Consider the following 18,570-nt stretch of genomic DNA (forward strand, 5'->3'; position numbering starts at 1 on the left):
AGGGGCCAAATCCATTAAAGACAATGACCCTGATCTGCAGGGTCATTGTCTCTAAAACCGCTCGTCAGTGCGAGGCGTCGTTTCTGACGAAATATCTCCCAAATTTGCTCTCGGTCATCTGATTATACATAGATGTCTTGAAACAATCTCAAGGAAGATTTGAAGACTAAAAAACGCAAAGATACAAACAAAGCATATGAACTTTCAAAGCCCTTTCTTTGTGCTTTTCGTGTTCTTTTTGGCTCCACTGTGGATCTTGCAACAATCCGATACTACCTCAACGGAAGCCTAGATTTGCATTCGGGAGGTGGTTGCCTGACGAGTGAGACAAACAGATACAAGAGTGGAGGCTTAGGATCCCTGGTTCTCCGTGGCACATCAGGCAACGTGCAGTGGGTACGTAACGTGATTATGAAGGCTTCTGATGAATATTACAATGATGATCATCTCTAAAGCAAACGTAGGAAATCTTATCAGAGTCTTGGATGGATTTAGGATAAATTTAGTTTTTGGAAGATCAATAGAAACCGGAAATGAGGCATTGAGGTAGTTGGAAGGCTGAAAAAATCGAAGAAATTTCAAATTTGAGGGTTGCGCGTATTGATTACTATTTGGAGAAGCAATTGAGCTTACTCCATAGCCCCCAAGACCCCAGGATCGCTCTCGCTCAAGCCGTAGATCATTCCCATCACATTTAGGGCTGTCTCCAACTATGGTTGGGGGCCGCGCCGAGCCGAATCCACAAGCTTGAATGACCGGTGGACCCGTGGGAACTGCACTAGTGCTTAGTCATATAACCCCGACTCTAGTTAACTTAGGCTACTGCCGTGACAACTGCCCCTATTAGAAAACTGCTGCCGTCCTCGGTAGCAGCGCAACAGGCGGCAGTGTCAGAGTAGTATGTTACGGAATAAGATGGACATGCTAAAGATATTGCTATTGGTACGTTCTACCGACGTAAGATACTAGTTATCATCTAGCGCTTAGTCATATATACCCGGCTCTAACGTAACATTCCCGGCCGTCTCGGTCACCCTAAAACATCATACTAAAAGCGATAAATTACATTTTCATACTTCAACAACCATATCCATTCAGGATATGATATTGAGTGCATATAGTATAGATAGTATTTCTAATCTACTAGTAAAGTATAGGAAGATTGTTCTGAGTATTGGCAGAGATAGTATATATAATTCAATCTCAAATGTCAAACTTACGCGGTACATAGGGGCCCGAGGGCGTGCGTGATGAGGCTAATATTAAAGATATTTATGGTTTATAAAAGTTACCTAGAGTTATTTAAAGTTATTAAATGTTATTAAATGTTATTGATAATCAAATAAAAGTCTCATATAATTAGCCGGTTAGGGTGAGGTTTATTAGGTTATTTACTATTATTTTATTAATATATATTATCTTTATATATGAGTTTAAAAGCATTTCATATTTATATTATATATCGCGGGATACGTCTTGAAGTTATATATAATTATATATATATTATGAAACTATTATATTACTTCATATGTGTCAGAGAACAACCTAGGGGAGTTGCTACCACAAGGCTAAAAAGACCATCATTACCCGCAGCTACCTGCGGACCCCTAGAATCCTGCTTATATAGACATGTATACACGGGAGCAGGTGGTATCTCACCACTTAGGCCACCCCTCGGGGTAGTAACCTATGACAATATGTAATTACCCGGTATTCAAAACATTGATTAAGTTATTAATTATTATTAATAAACTTATTTTGATTAATAATGATTAATAATTATAAATAACTATTAAAACCTGTTGATAACTTTTGAAAACTATGATATACTGTTTATAATTGGCTACAGCCTCCCAACAACTTCCCCCAGCGGCCTACTATGTATTTTATTATAAAGCCTTAAAATAATAGCCTGAAAGGCCTGAAATCTGTAGTATATGTTCTTCCTATGCCTAGATGAATATATATATTAGAAACTTGATTGAAATAAATCCCCGGTGGTTGAGATATCGAGGAATCAATATTCAGCATCTAGTATGGTGTTTTTGGGGTGACCGGGACGGCCAGGTGACCGAGACGGCCGGGAATTACGTTATAGGGCTACTGCCATGACAACTGCCCCTATTAGAAAACTGCTGCCGTCCTCGGTAGCAGCGCAATAGGTCACTAGTTAACCTACTAGTAAGGCAGGAAGCGCCGATAAGGGCAGCGCTCGGGCAAAACCAAACTGTTATTTAGGAATTTTTTTTTATTTATAATAGCCTGGATAGCTAGTGAAATCCTACCCTCCTGCTCTGCTGAATCTCTAGAGCTTCGGGAGCGAATTGGGGGCATCGTGGGTGGTTGAATTAACTACGTACTAATTCCTGGACGCGTTTTGGGTGGGGTTCGCAGCTCGTATTTGAATTACGTTACGTTAAACTGGCAGTAAAACCTAACAAATCAGGCCTTAAGGGTGAAGGCTGAAAAGATTTCTGGGGTCGGTCTGGGGGGGTTGCAAACTATTAGCAAATGCACGTGATCTAGAAGCTACATTGATTGGTGTTTCTGAAACATCTCGGAGGGCTGTGGTTAAATCAACGCTCATTATTCATGGGCCTAACAAATAAACAAAATAAAAGTGAACTTATTTCGGACCTCTCACATTTTAAGGGACTGGACAAGCGTGCGGGCCGGGGAAGGTCCAAATTGCCCCGATCTTCCGTCAGCCCAGCCCAGCCCAGCCGTCAGCCCTCCCCACCTGCAGTTTGGGGGCGGCGATCACAGTTGGGAACTCCCGTCACTCCCACTGATGATCACATCCAGTTTCTGGCCCCAATGCCTACATTTTTTGGTTCGGTCACTTCCAAGGTTCGGTCCCTCGTTGGAACATGCCAATCAGGTTGCCCATGTGGACGTTCAATTGCGAGCTTCTAACCTCTACACTCAGAAACATTGAATTTACACCTCACGTTTGCGCCCTTCAGCTCTGTCCGGTGAGCACGCGCACACGCACAACTAGAGCCTCTTCTCCCATCCTACTCTGCATAAGCAGACTGGTTTGACGCGTCTGATCTGTCTTCCACCTTCGTTGCCATAACTGCGCAGCCATGTCGGACCCTCAGCAGGGTTGCTCCATGGCTGTCGAGGACGTGTTCGGCATCGTCAACAGTTCCTGCCTTAACGGCTTCGACTTTACGCTCTTATTTGAGGAAGCCATATTAACCATACTGCCGTTGGGAATTTCGAGTACATACTCCCCTTCCCATTCTTTGCCTCGCTTTGCCTTCTTCCCATCTTTAACTTCTTCATAGACAAATGCTAACAACTGTCAGTCGGCTGGGCGCTTCTGCGTCTTTCGAATCTGCGCAATGAAGCCCCCAAAATCTCTAGGTCGTGGCCATTGGCCGTCAAAATGGTTAGTTTCACCCGAACCACTACTCCGATGTGTAAATGCCAATCTCATTGTGGAGACAGTCCTTGTTCGCTGCCTTCATTATCCTACAAGCCGTCCTTCTCGCCGTCTGGTCGGCCCAGAACATACCCCATACGAGACTCACCTTTGCTTGCATTGGATTCTCGATAGGAGGCTTCTGCATTCTCCTCGTCACGTCTTACTTTGAGCACATCTATTCGGTGCGGCCATCAACCGTCTTGGTCGTATATCTCGGTGTCTCCACTTTGCTAGACCTGGCCCGTACACGTACCTTGTTTTTTCTGCCAGGAAGCCATTCGGTGGCGTCCATTCTTTTAGCAAGTTATCTTGTCAAGGTCCTGATGTTTTGCGCCGAAAACATGAGCTGGCACCGGTTCTCGCGCCCAGAATGGAAACACGCAACGCCAGAGGAGAAGGCGGGAGCCATTGACCGATCGTTGTTCCTGTGGTTGAATCATATATTCATCAAGGGCTTCAAGACCTTTCTGACAGTCGATATGCTGACCCCGGTTGACCCTGAAATCCTCTCCGCGTCCCGACCTTTGAAGTTGCAGCAACGATGGGACAATGGTGAGATTCCATTGCTCATCTTACACACCTTATCCGCTAACACTATCGATCAGCTGACCACTCTAGCGACTACGCTCTGTTCTGGACCTTTTTGATTCACTACAAGTGGGCCTTTCTTGCAGGTGTACTGCCGCGACTCGCTTATAGTGGATTCCTTTTCGCACAGCCGTTTCTCGTGGAGCGCGTGCTCGATTTTATAGATGAGGCCAGGACCCCAACAACCAATGACACCGCATACGGTCTGATTGGTGCGTACGCCATTGTCTATATCGGCATCGCGGTAGGTGTTTAATTACTTCGTCATGACTCGAAGCCAGCTCTCTGATCTTGTTACAGGTCTCGTATGCCGTCAACCAGCACAAGACGTACCGCTTGCTTACCATGTACCGCGGAAGCCTCGTCATGATGATATTCGAAAAAACACTGAAGATGAAATCAACCTCTATCGCAGACGCGGAGGCAATTACGCTTATGAGTGCCGACATCGATCGCATAGGACATAGTTTGCCCCTCATTCACGAGCTTTGGGCGAGTTTCATCGACGTAGCCATCGCCTGCTGGCTCTTGTATCGCCTTCTGGGAATCGCTGTGGTGGCCCCAATTCTATGGATCGTTCGTATGTGATAATGAATGGCTGGGCCAATATAACTGTCCCAGTCGCTAACAATGTCCGCAGTATGTCTCATCGCGGGTCTTCCGCTAGCGGGTGCCGCTGGAAATGCCCAGACGCCCTGGCTGGAAGCCATCGAATCCCGTCTGGCTGCGACTGCAAAGGCGCTAGGATCAGTCAAGGCCATTAAGATGACTGGGTTGGCGGACGTTGTTTCCGCCACGATTCGTCAGCTCAGGCTGGACGAGATTCGTGCATCTCTGAGGTGGCGAGTCTTGAACATCTTTGTCACCATATTTTGTAAGAGACGTCCATACATCAATATTTCATAAAGAACCTGCCTGATGGTGACCTTAGATTTTGCATCATCCACGTTTGCGCCGGTCTGGGGCTATGGGGTATACATCATCCTGGCAAGGTCGCGAAACACAGAGACCTTGACTGATAGTATTGCATTTTCCGCGCTCAGCTTATTCGAGCTGATGAACCAACCCATGATCTACATCATTGACGGCTTTGAACACATCCAGACGGTTGCCAATTCGTTTCGTCGAATCCAAGAGTATTTGACATCAGAGGATCACCATGACTTCCGAATCACCCCCGACTTTAAGCAGCCTTCTGACAGTATATCGTCCAACAGTGATAATACAGACGACATTTCTCTCAAAGAAAACCCGGCCTCCAAGGCCATCGCCGAACTAGACCAACACCAGAATGTTGCTTCTGTCAAAGAGGTGTCCACTGGTTATGATGAAGATACGACTATACTACATGACTTGAACCTTGATATTCCTCGTGGCCAAATAACAATGATATTTGGTCCGGTGGGATCTGGCAAGTCGACGCTTCTCAGGCTCTTACTCGGGGAGATGCCATGTGTTTCTGGAAATGTTGCCACGTCCTTTCGTAAAGCCGCATTCTGCCCCCAAACCCCTTGGATCACATGGGGATCGGTTCGAAGCAACATCATAGGCGCCTCCGAGTACGATAGCAAGTGGTATAATATCGTCATTCAGGCTTGTTCACTAGTCGCCGACTTGGATGAACTACCACACGGCGACCAAACCAACACTGGTACGCGAGGATCAAGACTCAGTGGTGGTCAGCAAATGCGCGTATCCTTAGCTAGGGCTCTGTATAATCGAAGTCCCATCCTCGTCTTAGACGATGTGCTTACTGGCCTTGACCGCACGACTGAGCGCGCAGTCTTAGAAAGCGTCCTCGGAGCCGACGGTCTTGCGAAGAAGGTTGGCACCACCGTAATAATGACCACGAACACTGCTAGCCACCTGCAGTTCGCGGACAAAATTGTCATGTTGAACGAACATGGCAAGATTGCACACCAAGGTACCCTCGACGCTATCTCACCGTCAGGAGACTGGATCCGCAAGCTGTCGGAACAGCCAACCGTCACAACGTCCCGTCCATTGCTGGAACTCTCCGATGAGACGATGCAGGAGGTGGGCGTTCCTCTTGACGGGGGGAACGAACCAGATCCCAAGAAGCAAAGTGGTGATTGGAAGGTGTATTCTTTCTATGTCAAAATTGCGGGCAGCTGGAGGATGAGTTTATATGTCTGCGCCTGTGCCACCTTTGTGTTTGGTGTCAACTTCCCTTCTGTATGGCTGCAAAAGTGGACAAACTACAACGCTGATCATCCCAACCAAGAGATTGGCTACTACCTCGGTGTGTACGCAGCTCTCGCTTCAATAGCGATCATTGGCTGTTCCCTTGCCGACGGTGTGTTTAACCTGTTTGTAATTCCGCGGACGTCCCGGAAGCTCCATGAGCTTCTTTTGACAGCCACTATGCGGTAAGTTGCTTTCAATGAGACACCAGAACGTTTCATAATAACGATGCTGATCATGACTTTGATTAGGGCACCTACGTCTTTTCTCACATCCACGGATGCAGGCGTAACGCTCAACCGATTCAGCCAAGACCTTGAACTCATTGACCAAGATTTGCCCACTTCGTTGGATCAAACCATCTTTCAGCTACTGAGTGCCATCATGTCGGCGGTCATCTTATTCATCGGCTCTGGCTACGTCGCCATCGCAATTCCACTGTGCATTGTAGTCATCGTGGCCATCCAGCTGTTCTATCTGCGCACATCCCGACAGCTGCGAATACTCGATATTGAAGCCAAGGCGCCTCTCTTCTCTCAGTTCTTGGAAACCCTGGGTGGTATATCCTCTATACGGGCCTTTGACTGGACAAGCCACTACGTCGAATCTGTCCACGATTCCCTCAACGTGTCACAAAAGCCATACTATCTGCTGTGGTGTGTCCAGCGATGGCTGACAATGGTACTGGACCTATTTGTCGCTGGAATCGCCATTATTCTCGTTGCACTTGCGACAAATATCAGAGGCAGTGGCTCAACTGGCTATCTCGGCGTAGCCTTGTATCAAGTCGTGACATTCAGTACCACGCTACAGACGCTCGTTACCGAGTGGACGCAGGTTGAAATGGCTCTTGGAGCTATCAGTCGTGTCCGTACCTATATTCTCAACACAAAAGACGAGAACCTGCCCAATGAGACCGGACTTGTCAGCGACAAATGGCCCGCAAAGGGCGCCATTGTATTCAACGGTGTCTCTGCATCCTACGACACTTCCACGAACCCAGTACTCAAGGACATCAACCTTTCCATAACACCTGGTGAAAAGGTAGCCATCTGCGGTCGCACAGGTAGCGGCAAATCTTCCCTGGTATCAACTCTCCTGCGCATGCTGGAGCTTCAATCAGGATCGATTTGCGTCGACGACATCGACATCAGCACCATCGCTCGCCAGGCCGTTCGTGCTCGCTTCAACTCCCTTCCGCAAGACCCGTTCTTCCTACAAGGCACCGTCCGCGAGAACCTTGACCCTCTCGGGGTCGCTACCGACGAGCGCTTGATCCAGGCACTTCAGTCTGTGCGCCTATGGGACTTTTGCGAGTCTCGTGGCGGGCTGGATGAGGATATGAACGAAGAGACCTTGTCGCATGGACAGAGGCAATTGTTCTGTCTTATTCGAGCAGTTATCAATCCAAGCAGCGTCCTCATTATGGATGAGGTGGGTAGCAGCGTTGACGCGGATACGGACGCTTTGATACACGAGGTTCTGCAGAAAGAATTTGAGGCGTGCACTGTCATTGCTGTTGTTCACAAGCTACACACAACGCTGGACTTTGATCGCTTCGTGGTGCTAGACAAAGGGCGGATCGTTGAAGAGGGCCCACCGCGTGAGCTGCTTGAACGGCCAGGATCACTGTTCAAGGCGCTATATGACAGCATGCAGACAGAGGAGAGGTAATTTGGTATTTCTTGCTCCAGTTAAGGGCTAAAATTCTGGTAATAGTAGATGAGTATCTATTTTTCGTTTAGAGTATAGTCTTCTTGTTAGGCATGGGATATAGAAAATTAAGTCCTGCAACTTAGAAGTGGCTGTGATACAGTATAATGTTGACTACCTTTAACAATCTCAACAATCTTTTTAATAAGGTGCTTTGGGTAAACTGCCTAGTCTATTTCTGGCTTTAGAAGAACGACAGCTTTAGAACAAAATGATCACTTCGATTGGAATGCTACCAGTAAAAATCCACTATGCTAGGTCTAGTATCAACTTAGGGGTATTCTACTTGAATTAAATGGCCACACAGGCAGCAGTCGGGATAAAGCCCCACCGCTCCGATTAGGCAACCCGAAGGGCCCAGGTGCGGGGCCGCTCGGGTGCTGATCCTCAGGCCCCAACGTTGAGAGCTACACACTAAGCCTTGCAGCTGACCAAGCGTGTTATAATTCGGCCCCCATTCTCATGCCAGGTGGCATCTGTCATTTCAAGGTTTGAACTGAGGTCTTTTCCCTCAAAGAAACCGCCTGGAACCTACATGAACAGGCCTATACAGTGGCATTCCATAACGCACACCGGTAATTCGTCAAATCAGCAATATGGATCTTTTTCACTCGGCAGGGTTTGCGTCAGATGTGACAGAGTTGATGAAGCAGCAGCATGTCCCGGGGCTGGCAATTGCAATCATACACAATGATCAAATTGCCTCTGCGGGATATGGACATGCGAGCCTGGATCCCGAAATACCTTGTACAGCAGATACGCTGTTTGACATTGCATCGTCTGCTAAATCACTCACTGCTGCGGCGGTGGGATTGCTAGTCGACGATAATGACATGTTCCCAGATATTCAGTACGATGCCGTAATGTCGACTCTTCTCCCCGAGGACTTTGTTATGTCTGGAGAAGGATACACAGAAGGAGTCACCGTGGAAGACATCTTGAGTCATAGAAGTGGAATTCCTGGGTGAGCTAATATTTTTTTTTTTTCAAATTCCATGTTTGACTTCAAGACTAATCCTATTGCGCCAGCCATGACGATTCGTATATGAGTGTGCGAGCGGCGAAGCCAGACAATGCTCGATCCATTACGAGAAACCTCAGGAATCTCCCTGTCGCGGCCCCCCTTCGATCAAAGTATATTTACTGCAACATGATGTATACAGTGGCAACCCACCTTGTGGAAGTCAAGAGCGGACAGGATTTTGGTACCTTCCTCGAAGAGCGATTTTTCAAGCCTCTGGACATGGCATCAACTACGCTTCAACCCAGCAGCGCACGCTCAAAAGGATTTGGATCCCGCATGGCAACTGGCTACACATGGAAAAGGGCCGACTCAACATATCATGGGTTAGAAAGTCCAGACTGCCCAGAAGGCCAAGGCGCAGGGTCTATCATTTCGAGCGTGAACGACTTCATCAAATTTGTCAAGGCTTTCATGAATCGCGAAGACCCTATCAATAAAAATGTTTATGAAGGGCTCACTCGCCTGCGAACGTTTGTGAATCCAAACCCAGGAAGACGGAAGCGGTGCAGCTCAACGGTAGCATATGCTGCTGGCCTGGATATCTACTTTTACAAGGGACATATGGTTGTCGGCCATAATGGGGCATTCTCTGGATTCGCCAGTCGCTTCTTCTTTCTCCCTGACTTCTCATTCGGTGCTGTGATCATGGGAAACTCAGATGGGGCAAATGGCATTGCGACGACCCTTGTCCAAAAGCTAATTGACCATATCCTTGGAGACACGGACGAAAAACCTCAGGACAGCAAAAGCAAAGACACACGATCTGTTGAAATTCGCGGTCCAAAACCCCAGGCCGGGGCGAAAGATGCAAATCCAATGAGTAAGAACCAGGAAAAGAAGGAGAAGAAAAAGCAGGAAAAGAAAACCCAAGCGAAGAAAAGTCAAGGTATCCAGAAGGGCCAAGTGAATGAGCAAAAACCAAAACGGAATACTCCGCAGCCACCGACAATACCCCTCAGTGCTTACGCTGGCAACTACTGGAATCCTGGGTATCATAACTTACTGGTTCAAATCAGAGATGATGCGCTCTTCATCGATGCTACAGATCGCTCAATGGGGTTTACCTTGAAATTCGAACATGTGTCCGATGACCGAAAATTCGATGCTCATCTTACTGATTGGCTCGATGGCAGTGATGACATCGTAAAAGCGGAGTTTGTGATAGAAGATGCTCAAGTCACAAGGTTGGGTCTGCAGTTGGAGGAAATGCTCAAGGAAATGATCTGGTTCGAGAAGAAGGATGGAGTTCTTTCTTGACAGTATTTCTCCTGATAGAGCTGAATGCATTAAGTGCCTACAAGAGGATATGTTGCAAAGAGAAGGATAAAATTAGATTGACAAATATTTGACCAATTGGCCTATGTTCAAACTCTCCTATGTAACAGCAATCCTCTGCCGAGTTGGTTCTGATCAGGGCGAATCATGCTCCTGCTCAACGAGCATGATCATGGTTTCTCTTTTCCCTGACTACCTAGGGATTCCAGAGTATAGGATGCTGCACGTGATCTGATGACAGATCTTAACAAGACGTGATGAAATCGTATCTGCTAGTATACTCTGACGAATGAGGATCAGGCGGAACCAACCCAACCCGGATGAATTGATTGATTAAGAAACTAAAAACATTGAACCTGTGCGAGGACACATTGAGTTGTCCTCGCTAACAAAAACGGGATTCGGGGTTGGAATTGCCGAATTTCCCAAATGTCGATACCAACACTGTAAACTACATACAAGAGTGGACTTAACGGGTCCATTTTCCTTGACAGATCTATTGGTTGGCTCTCGGTGGCCGACCCGCTTGCCGCTTACATTAAATCTTTATCTTTTATTATATTATATGCAGGGCACAAAGGTTTATACAAATACTATAGAAGGTAGATATGAATGTTGAGATTGAGGATGATTTATTGAAATATGAAAGGAGGCTGACCCTGTAGACGAAGAGGTCTGCATTACTCCCTGGCAACAGGCACTATAAATGAGACTAGATCATCTATACTTATCTGGGATCTAAGTTCATCTGGATTCTAGAGCAGAAATGACTGTCATCCAAGATGTTTGACTTTTATAAATTGGACTCGGAAAAGAGACTCAGTAGGACAGAAGCTAAGCTTCATTGATTCAATATAACTAATACTACTTTTATAATCATAGTCCAGCTCATAAATTTTCACTAAGTAATAAAAGATAGAACATCAGCACAAGCAGCTGGATACCTATAAGCTGGTAAAGTTATTATTCTCTCACCAGCTGTTACAGCTTCTCCGCGCTTATTACGCGTTATACAGTTCACAAGAAGACTGGGAAATCCAAATATCAGCTTTCAATTAAAATAAATAAAAAAAATTCAGGCCAATAAGGACTAAGTTAGTTTTGCTTGGCACTGTCGACTTAACTGAGGTCATCTCTTCGTTTTCTCTTTCGCACTCGTATCCGGATACCTTTGCTCCGACTTAAATATCTGTAATCATGCTACCATCTAGTTAAGCGTTACGAGTGTGGACGTCACCTGACCCGTACCGTTCACCTCGAGCAATTATCACTCCCAGCCTTCTGTTCTAGTCTGGTCTCGGCTTTTCTTCGACCTAGCTCGGTGTAGATCCCCCAGCAAACCCCCAACAAAGGCGGCTTCTCTTCGGAAGAATCTGTCACGGCCTTTTGAGACGTCCTTCCTTGCCATCCGCCCCAGTTTGACCACACCTTGGGGTAACATTCCGTCTTGGGCATATATACTTTCTGCGGCTAGTGCCAGATTGCTTGAGTTAATCTACACGGATTATGGAGAGCGAAGAGACGCAGTGGGCTCATTGAGGCTGCTACTGGTTACGGCCTTCGTAGTAGCGGTATACAGCCACAAGACCCCCCACTTCCCACCATGCGATTCCCGATTCGGGGGTAGTATTGAGCGCTACGTCCATGACCAATCGTCGGCGTGTTATGTATAGCTGTGCGTTGTGCGACGAGAGAAGCCGAACTTGGCCGCTGAGAGGACTATTGATAAGTGGTATAACGGGGCAAGCATATAGAGAGCTCATCATAGGCTCAAAAGATAACTCTGATCTTGTCCTTATCTGTAATAAATTAGAAAGGAAGGCCATTTCTGGACCGATTACTTAGGGGGTCTGAGGAATTCCGGCTTGTATATACTATATGTGCATCCATGCCTATCTATAAATCACAAACACCAGACTAATATAGTAAGCTACGGCAAGCTCTCACCACCCTCCATCTTCAACCAAAACACCCGTTCAGCAGCCCTCCCCCGACCCCCCGGCGTCAATAACGCATGCACTTCACTCGGATGCACCCATGCAAAGAGAGCCATAACCAGCACCATGAGCAACGCATCAAAGATGTACAGGTATACCTCATGTGATACTAGATACCCGTCATTTCCCTGCGCATATTCAATTAATCGGAACAGTGATCGGACAAAAATAAGCGCGCTTCCCCCGTACAGGGCGTACATGTGCCGCTTCCAGGGCGCTTGGGAGTGAAGGACACGGCGTGATGGAGTATTCGACACTCCGCGGTGGAATTTAATACTCGTTATGACGAAGAGCGAGAAGAAGATTAGTTGTACGACGAGACCGCCGATTATGATATTCTCGCCAGTGGTTAGGGCGTTGGGTGTTCCAGAGGCCATTATCCCGCCCCCTGAATGTGTCTTAGCAGAGTAAACCTGCATTAATAAGGGAGGTAGGGGAGATTACCTGCGCCTTGCATAATGAACGAAATGATGTCTCCGAGCAGGAATGTCTTGGTTAGCCACGTTCGGCGAATGAGGCAATATGCCTCTCCGTTTGTTAGGAGCACAATCCGGCCGAGCTCCATGTAGACGGTTGCGGCGAAGAGGGTGGGTGCAACGAGGAGGAGGAGGGTTTGCAGGATATAAGGTTTCACAGTAAAATCGGGGGCCTCGTCTCCGGAGATGGCACGCTAGAACGTCAGTTGTAGCACAAGAGAATGGCAGGTAGACGTAGACCTACGCCAATATATCCGATCCATTCAACTGGATTGACATGGATTAGTGGTGAGACTGCGACGGTAGTCGAGGTTGAAGACTCACAATGTCCGCCGATGACAAACGGGATGACGAACCATGCTCTTGTTCGGGCTACTTGGAACGTATGAATGCCTGCTGCAGCCAGGAAAAGAATGATGAAGACGACAGCTGCAGCAATAGAGGGATCGTATCTGTATAGCTTAAACTCTGAATTCTCGCTAGCCATGTCGGGACGTGAAATATATGCAGTAAAAGAGAGTGTAGAGTCGCATCAAGTGTAAAGAGTGGCAGGCATGATGAAAGTACACTCATTGTTCGCTACGATTATCTGTACTTATAGTTAGCAAGCCAGAGAAATTTCAAAGTATAAAGTGGCTGTATTGTTTCAGGCGAAGTCGTACTCGTAGTCGTGCTCGTACCCCTTTCGGGATTCAAGTATACGCACCTGGGCAGTCTTATGGCAGACCCACCAGTCGCCGGCTATAAGAGCTCAGGGGTCCAACGCCGAAGATGATTTCTTCAACTTATCTACAACAAGATTCATAATGGCTGAACAGAACCACATTAACTTCAAGTTGTACAGATATACACCCAGCCGCGCCGCAGCAGGGATATTCGTGGCCCTTTTTCTCCTCACGACAATATACCATATCTATCAGTTGTGGCGCAGACGGGCATGGTACTTTATTGCCTTCGTAATCGGAGGAATATGTAAGTCAGACTCTCTTGTTTTTCTCCTCATGAGCGTGAGAGACCGATGGAAAAGAGTACTAATAGTGAGCCTTTAGTCCAGATCATCGGCTATGTCTGCCGCATTCTCGCCCATAATCACAAAGAATCAGTTCCAATTTACAGCGTGCAGACCATCCTTATCCTTCTCGCACCGCCACTCTACGCTGCCTCGATTTATATGGTCTTGGGCCGCCTTATTACCTTTTTACGTGCCGAAAAGCTCAGTCTGGTTCCTGTCCGGTGGATGACTAAGATCTTCGTTGTAGGAGACGTGATTGGATTCGTCGCGCAGGCTGCAGGTTCGGAGTCTTCTATCATCTCCCTTTGACTACTAAGACATCTAACGGAGCCCTGCTAGGCGGCGGCATCATGGCATCCGGCACGATAGAAAACTACAAGCTCGGCGAAGACGTCACCGTCGCCGGCCTGGCGGTTCAACTAGCCTTCTTCAGTGTCTTCATAGTAACCTGCGGGATATTCCACCGCCGCATCCGACAATGGCCTACACGGGAAGTGACCGTTATCTCGGCCCGTCTCCGCGAACAGAAGAGACCGGGTTGGGAAACTGTCCTCGCGGGACTCTATGCTGCGAGTCTACTGATTCTTGTGCGGTCCATCTTTCGGATTATTGAGTATGCGCAAGGCAATGATGGGTATCTTATAAGCCATGAGGCGTTTATGTATGTGTTTGACTCGACCCTGATGTTTTTTACCATGGGTGTCATGAACGTGTGCCATCCTTCGATGATTCTGGTTGGGTCTCAGAAGGGGAGAGATGCGGAGATGAGAGTTCTCGAGTCTGATGAGCAGAGTAGTTAAGTTAGAACTGCGTGCAACGCTAAGGTCTGTTCTGCGCTTCCTCTGCTCTATACTCTTAGCTATAAATATTTATACAATCTTTGATACATGCTAGGTAGGCTTATCAGTACTTCAATGTGCCTCGTACCACTCAAGGAATGGGACAGACCCTAAATGACGTAGCAATCATGCTGGTCGGGCGCTATATCATTATCCAACCGCCTTAACGGGGTTTATATCTACTGCCTAAGGTAAACAAGGACGAGAAAACGATATTGAGGAATGTCTTTCTGCCCCCACAGATCATCCGAGACGCCAGAATGTGTAGGCCTATGCGAAAATAAATATGCTGTCAAGGACTCCATCGCGAAACCACGGTTTATCTTTCTCTTCTGCATGCACAATCATGTCCTTACCCAGACGGACACATCTTTCGGTAAGGGGCTCATCACGGATAGAAGGCTCACGACATGGCCATAGCACCAAGTTCACTCCGAATTCCAGGGCCACACGGAATGCCAGCTCATCTTTCAGCTTCCCATATCCGACCATAAACTGGGTAATCATTCCGGATGCCACAGTGACCGAATGGAAGTGAGTGAGGACATAAAGTTCAGCGAGCATTTGACCGAGGTCGATAGCTACTGAACCGAGGTGAGAAACCTCCCAGTCAATGATACTGAGGGACAGCGTGCGACGTCCAACCGAGAGTGATCCGTCTGAAATAAGAACGCTATTTTAAACGTTAGCTGGTGGACGACGAAGATTGTGCATCGCAGGTAATTCACTCACTTGCGACAGCCAAAATCACCATGTACTAATTGGTCCTCAGTGCCCGCAACCTCTGTTTTCAGCCGCTGAATCAACCGTTCAAAAACATGGGTGCTGCTTCCAAATAAGGCCGGATACCTTGCAATACTCTCCCTTAAAGAGCCGTAAGTTATATTATACTTCATTTCCGCCATTTCATGATTGCCCTTGATCTCCCGACGCAGCGAAGCCTGATCTGGCATAGCACCCCACTCGTGGAACCTACTCATCCATCGTCCTAGTGATACTCCAACATTGGAAACCTCATTTGTGTCAAGCTCGGGGGTATTGAGATAGACCTGAAGCTGCGATGATCTAGGGAGGTCTGAAAGAATCGCGGCGTGGGATGCAGCATAATACTCATACAGAATAGGAGAGGTCGTAGTGACGTTCTGAACCTTGGCCGGAGGAAGGACCTCCATAGCTTTCAGCATGAGAGCCTCATATTGCTAAAAAAAAAAAAAAAAGATATAAGTATGTGTGAGTTTCCGCCTAGGTGGATGCCATACAATGCGCGTCACTGATGACTTCCAGTCAGAATTGGCGGCAATATACGGTTCGGCGTGTTTTACGATAACCCGCGTAGTTGGCTGAGTGGTGGCAAGGGGCGACACAAGAATTCCACGATAAACAAAATTTACGTAGCCACCGGAGAGCGGGATGAGATCTGTACATGCATAGGGAGTAGTCTCCAAAGCAGAGAGTACCTTAGCTAAGATCAAGTCGGAGGGATGCATGGTGACTGCGAGCGAGAAAAAGTCAATGTACCCGTATGGGAGGGCCGAATGTCTGCCGCTTTTAATCGCTGGAATAAGCCTTCCTGCCTACCGTTTTGCTTCACTCCGTCCGAGCCACCAGCCCATAAGTAAAAGGGAGAACAGTGGTCACGCCCTTGTGGGGATGTCCCTTCCTCGGCTGAGAATATCTTAAGCTGAAGGCCAGGAAAAGACGCGGCAGGGTCTGCGGTGGAGAAACGTTTCAATTTCTTCCCACAGACACTAATTGTCCTGAAATAAATGCAACCGGTGAGGCCGTGAGTTTAAAGATAGGGAAAAAAAAAATTGCAAAATGCATGAAAAATCAAAGATTAAACAAAGTTGAGGGAACTCCGCAGTTATTCCAGCTGATTATGGAAGATCTTTGCTGGTCGTATCCGTTTTCGTTATCGTAATCTCATCAACGTGCTACTACGGAGGCCAACCGTGGCTGGCCCGCTTTGGAAAAGTACGATATTAATAGACTTCAGGCCCCAAATAGGGTAACCACTAACCAGAAGGTTGCCGGGACGCAGCAGGATAGGTGGATACCGGGAGATAGCACATAACTGCTATCTTCCCCCAAGATTAACCATAAAATAGGGCCTATCCAAACTGCTAGTTAGATGACTTTTAGTAGTTGAGATCTACTATCCAGTATCCATATTCCATATTATTCAAGAACCCCCGCAGGGTCCACTTCGTTATGTCTCCAATTTTTTAATGTTGCCTAATAAATGCCTAGGCATTATCGGCCGCTGTTAATCGCTCTCCCTTCTGCGGTCATTTCTTTCCCGATCATCGTGGTCCAAACACCATCCCCAACCCACTCCCCGGAGCAGAGGAGCCATTTTCAATCTTTTGCCATTTTGACAGGTAAAATTTCCAGATAATCAGCCCATCTCAAGGAATAAACACAATAATTGCCGGCATGCCGCCGCGCAGGTCTCACAAGAAGTCCCGCAACGGCTGCGAGCTGTGCAAGAAAAGAAGGGTCAAGGTCGGGAAACCCTGCGCTTCCAGCTGCTGTCTCTTTTTAAAATATTTCTCTAGATTCGGCACTCGCGCGCATGCTAACACACAATCATGCGATCGTAGTGTGATGAACAGGACCCGTGTTCGAATTGTTTGACGCGGGGAACGACTTGTAGCTATGAGCATCGACCTAGTCCGCTTATTCATCGAAATGGATCACATATCAGTGTGTCCAGCTCTGGTTCTGAAGCGATAGATGAGCGTACCCGCCGAAATTCTGCCCTTCCATCTCCCCGTCAGGACATCTACGACTCTTTCTACCGGAAGATGAGCGTACTCGCCCGGTCGTCAGAATGGACTGGCCGCGACCCCGAGTTAATGCATCATTATACTCTCTACACATCTAGGTCTATTGCAAGGAGGCCGGAGATGCAACAAGTGTGGCTCGTTGAAATTCCTAAGATTGCATACTCGCACGAGTTTTTGATGCATGGAATCCTCGCCCTATCAGCATTACATATCGCAAGTAACTGTCCTGCAGAGTACAGCAGCTACATGAAAAGCTCCAGATACCATATTACTCTCGCCTTACGCTCCTTTCGCAAGGCTCTTCTCTCACCAACAGCCGAGAATTGTTGCGCACTGTTTGCCTCTTCGAGTATAATCATGGTATACACTTTTGCAACCCCCACAGAGCCAGACAGCGCTGGTGCATGGGCGATTCTAGAGTCGGTTATAGAAATCTTTAAACTCTGTCGAGGTATTCTGGCACTCAAGAGTTTTATTGATTCCATCCGAAACAGCCCTCTTCGTCCACTGTTTCGGCAAGACTTCGACGCATCAGTCTGTATCGCGAAGTAAGTTTCCTGGTGAGCGTCAAAGGCACCTTTGAACCGTGTTTGTCTGCCTCACCATTGTAGAAGTGCAATATGGCATGCGTTAGCTAATTGCGCCCTAGGGGGAACCCAAACAAATTATTCCTTGGCATGGAGAACGAACTTCATCAACTCAGGTACTTCCTTGATGTGGAGCTCCCAGAAAATCATCAGAGATTCCCCTGTTGTCATGCACTGGAGCAGCTTGACTTTTCATTCAAGTGTATTCAGAATGCTGAGTTGCCCTTGGAGTGTGGGATGATCTACATTTGGCCTCTCTCTTTCGAGGAAGAATTTGTGCATCTTTTGAAAGAAATGAACGTGGGAGCCCTTGTATTAATGGCCTATTATTGTGCTCAACTCTGTGTATTTGAAGATTACTGGTTTGTTGGCGAAAGAGCACGGTCACTCTTTTCGGAGATCTCGACTGCATTGCCTGAACGGCTATGGAAATGGCTGGCCTGGCCGAAGAGCATCATATATCATACAGTTGACTTGTAATCATTTTACGATGACTACATTGTTAACTAGCCGTTGGTATCTTATCAGTAAAGAGATACACTGTTGAATGAAACTGTACTAGCTACTATGTGTCCAAGATCAAACCATATACTATATATAACCAGCGGAATCATTCGGGACGTTATGTGCCA

General features: G+C 47.2%; 7 protein-coding genes across 7 annotated transcripts; 5 read left to right on the top strand and 2 right to left on the bottom strand.

Annotated features, from left to right (window-relative positions):
• Positions 1 to 3,089: 3,089 nt before the first annotated feature.
• BDQ94DRAFT_181755 (P-loop containing nucleoside triphosphate hydrolase protein) lies at positions 3,090 to 8,172 on the top strand (the record flags this gene model as incomplete). The annotated part of the gene is made up of 8 exons (XM_026773968.1): positions 3,090 to 3,228; positions 3,315 to 3,397; positions 3,457 to 3,985; positions 4,039 to 4,265; positions 4,322 to 4,601; positions 4,662 to 4,895; positions 4,953 to 6,411; positions 6,478 to 8,172. 8 exons carry the CDS (start codon positions 3,090 to 3,092, stop codon positions 7,898 to 7,900), a joined length of 4,374 nt encoding a protein of 1,457 aa, XP_026623185.1. The 3' UTR covers positions 7,901 to 8,172.
• Positions 8,173 to 8,373: 201 nt separating this feature from the next.
• Positions 8,374 to 10,322, top strand: BDQ94DRAFT_149105 (beta-lactamase/transpeptidase-like protein). The gene is made up of 2 exons (XM_026767315.1): positions 8,374 to 8,903; positions 8,969 to 10,322. The coding sequence occupies exons 1-2, from the start codon at positions 8,536 to 8,538 to the stop codon at positions 10,218 to 10,220; spliced, it is 1,620 nt and encodes a 539-aa protein (XP_026623186.1). The 5' UTR covers positions 8,374 to 8,535; the 3' UTR covers positions 10,221 to 10,322.
• Positions 10,323 to 12,168: 1,846 nt separating this feature from the next.
• On the bottom strand, positions 12,169 to 13,198 carry BDQ94DRAFT_161480 (RTA1 domain-containing protein; the record flags this gene model as incomplete). Its single annotated transcript, XM_026769394.1, has 4 exons — positions 12,169 to 12,623; positions 12,680 to 12,905; positions 12,956 to 12,978; positions 13,036 to 13,198. 4 exons carry the CDS (start codon positions 13,196 to 13,198, stop codon positions 12,169 to 12,171), a joined length of 867 nt encoding a protein of 288 aa, XP_026623187.1.
• Positions 13,199 to 13,517: 319 nt separating this feature from the next.
• On the top strand, positions 13,518 to 14,523 carry BDQ94DRAFT_173148 (RTA1 domain-containing protein; the record flags this gene model as incomplete). The annotated part of the gene is made up of 3 exons (XM_026772103.1): positions 13,518 to 13,683; positions 13,761 to 14,003; positions 14,063 to 14,523. The coding sequence occupies 3 exons, from the start codon at positions 13,518 to 13,520 to the stop codon at positions 14,521 to 14,523; spliced, it is 870 nt and encodes a 289-aa protein (XP_026623188.1).
• Positions 14,524 to 14,699: 176 nt separating this feature from the next.
• BDQ94DRAFT_76711 (phosphotransferase family protein) lies at positions 14,700 to 16,115 on the bottom strand. Its single transcript, XM_026776486.1, has 3 exons — positions 15,822 to 16,115; positions 15,295 to 15,761; positions 14,700 to 15,235 (listed from the first exon to the last, which is right to left on the bottom strand). The coding sequence occupies exons 1-3, from the start codon at positions 16,047 to 16,049 to the stop codon at positions 14,833 to 14,835; spliced, it is 1,098 nt and encodes a 365-aa protein (XP_026623189.1). The 5' UTR covers positions 16,050 to 16,115; the 3' UTR covers positions 14,700 to 14,832.
• Positions 16,116 to 16,596: 481 nt separating this feature from the next.
• Positions 16,597 to 17,067, top strand: BDQ94DRAFT_149107 (uncharacterized protein). The gene has a single exon (XM_026767316.1). It carries the CDS (start codon positions 16,805 to 16,807, stop codon positions 16,958 to 16,960), a length of 156 nt encoding a protein of 51 aa, XP_026623190.1. The 5' UTR covers positions 16,597 to 16,804; the 3' UTR covers positions 16,961 to 17,067.
• Positions 16,597 to 18,523, top strand: BDQ94DRAFT_181759 (Zn(II)2Cys6 transcription factor). Its single transcript, XM_026773969.1, has 3 exons — positions 16,597 to 17,067; positions 17,166 to 17,899; positions 18,001 to 18,523. The coding sequence occupies exons 1-3, from the start codon at positions 16,999 to 17,001 to the stop codon at positions 18,416 to 18,418; spliced, it is 1,221 nt and encodes a 406-aa protein (XP_026623191.1). The 5' UTR covers positions 16,597 to 16,998; the 3' UTR covers positions 18,419 to 18,523.
• Positions 18,524 to 18,570: the final 47 nt, after the last annotated feature.

Source organism: Aspergillus welwitschiae (assembly GCF_003344945.1).
Source record: "Aspergillus welwitschiae strain CBS 139.54b unplaced genomic scaffold BDQ94scaffold_31, whole genome shotgun sequence".
Classification (NCBI taxonomy): domain Eukaryota; kingdom Fungi; phylum Ascomycota; class Eurotiomycetes; order Eurotiales; family Aspergillaceae; genus Aspergillus; species Aspergillus welwitschiae.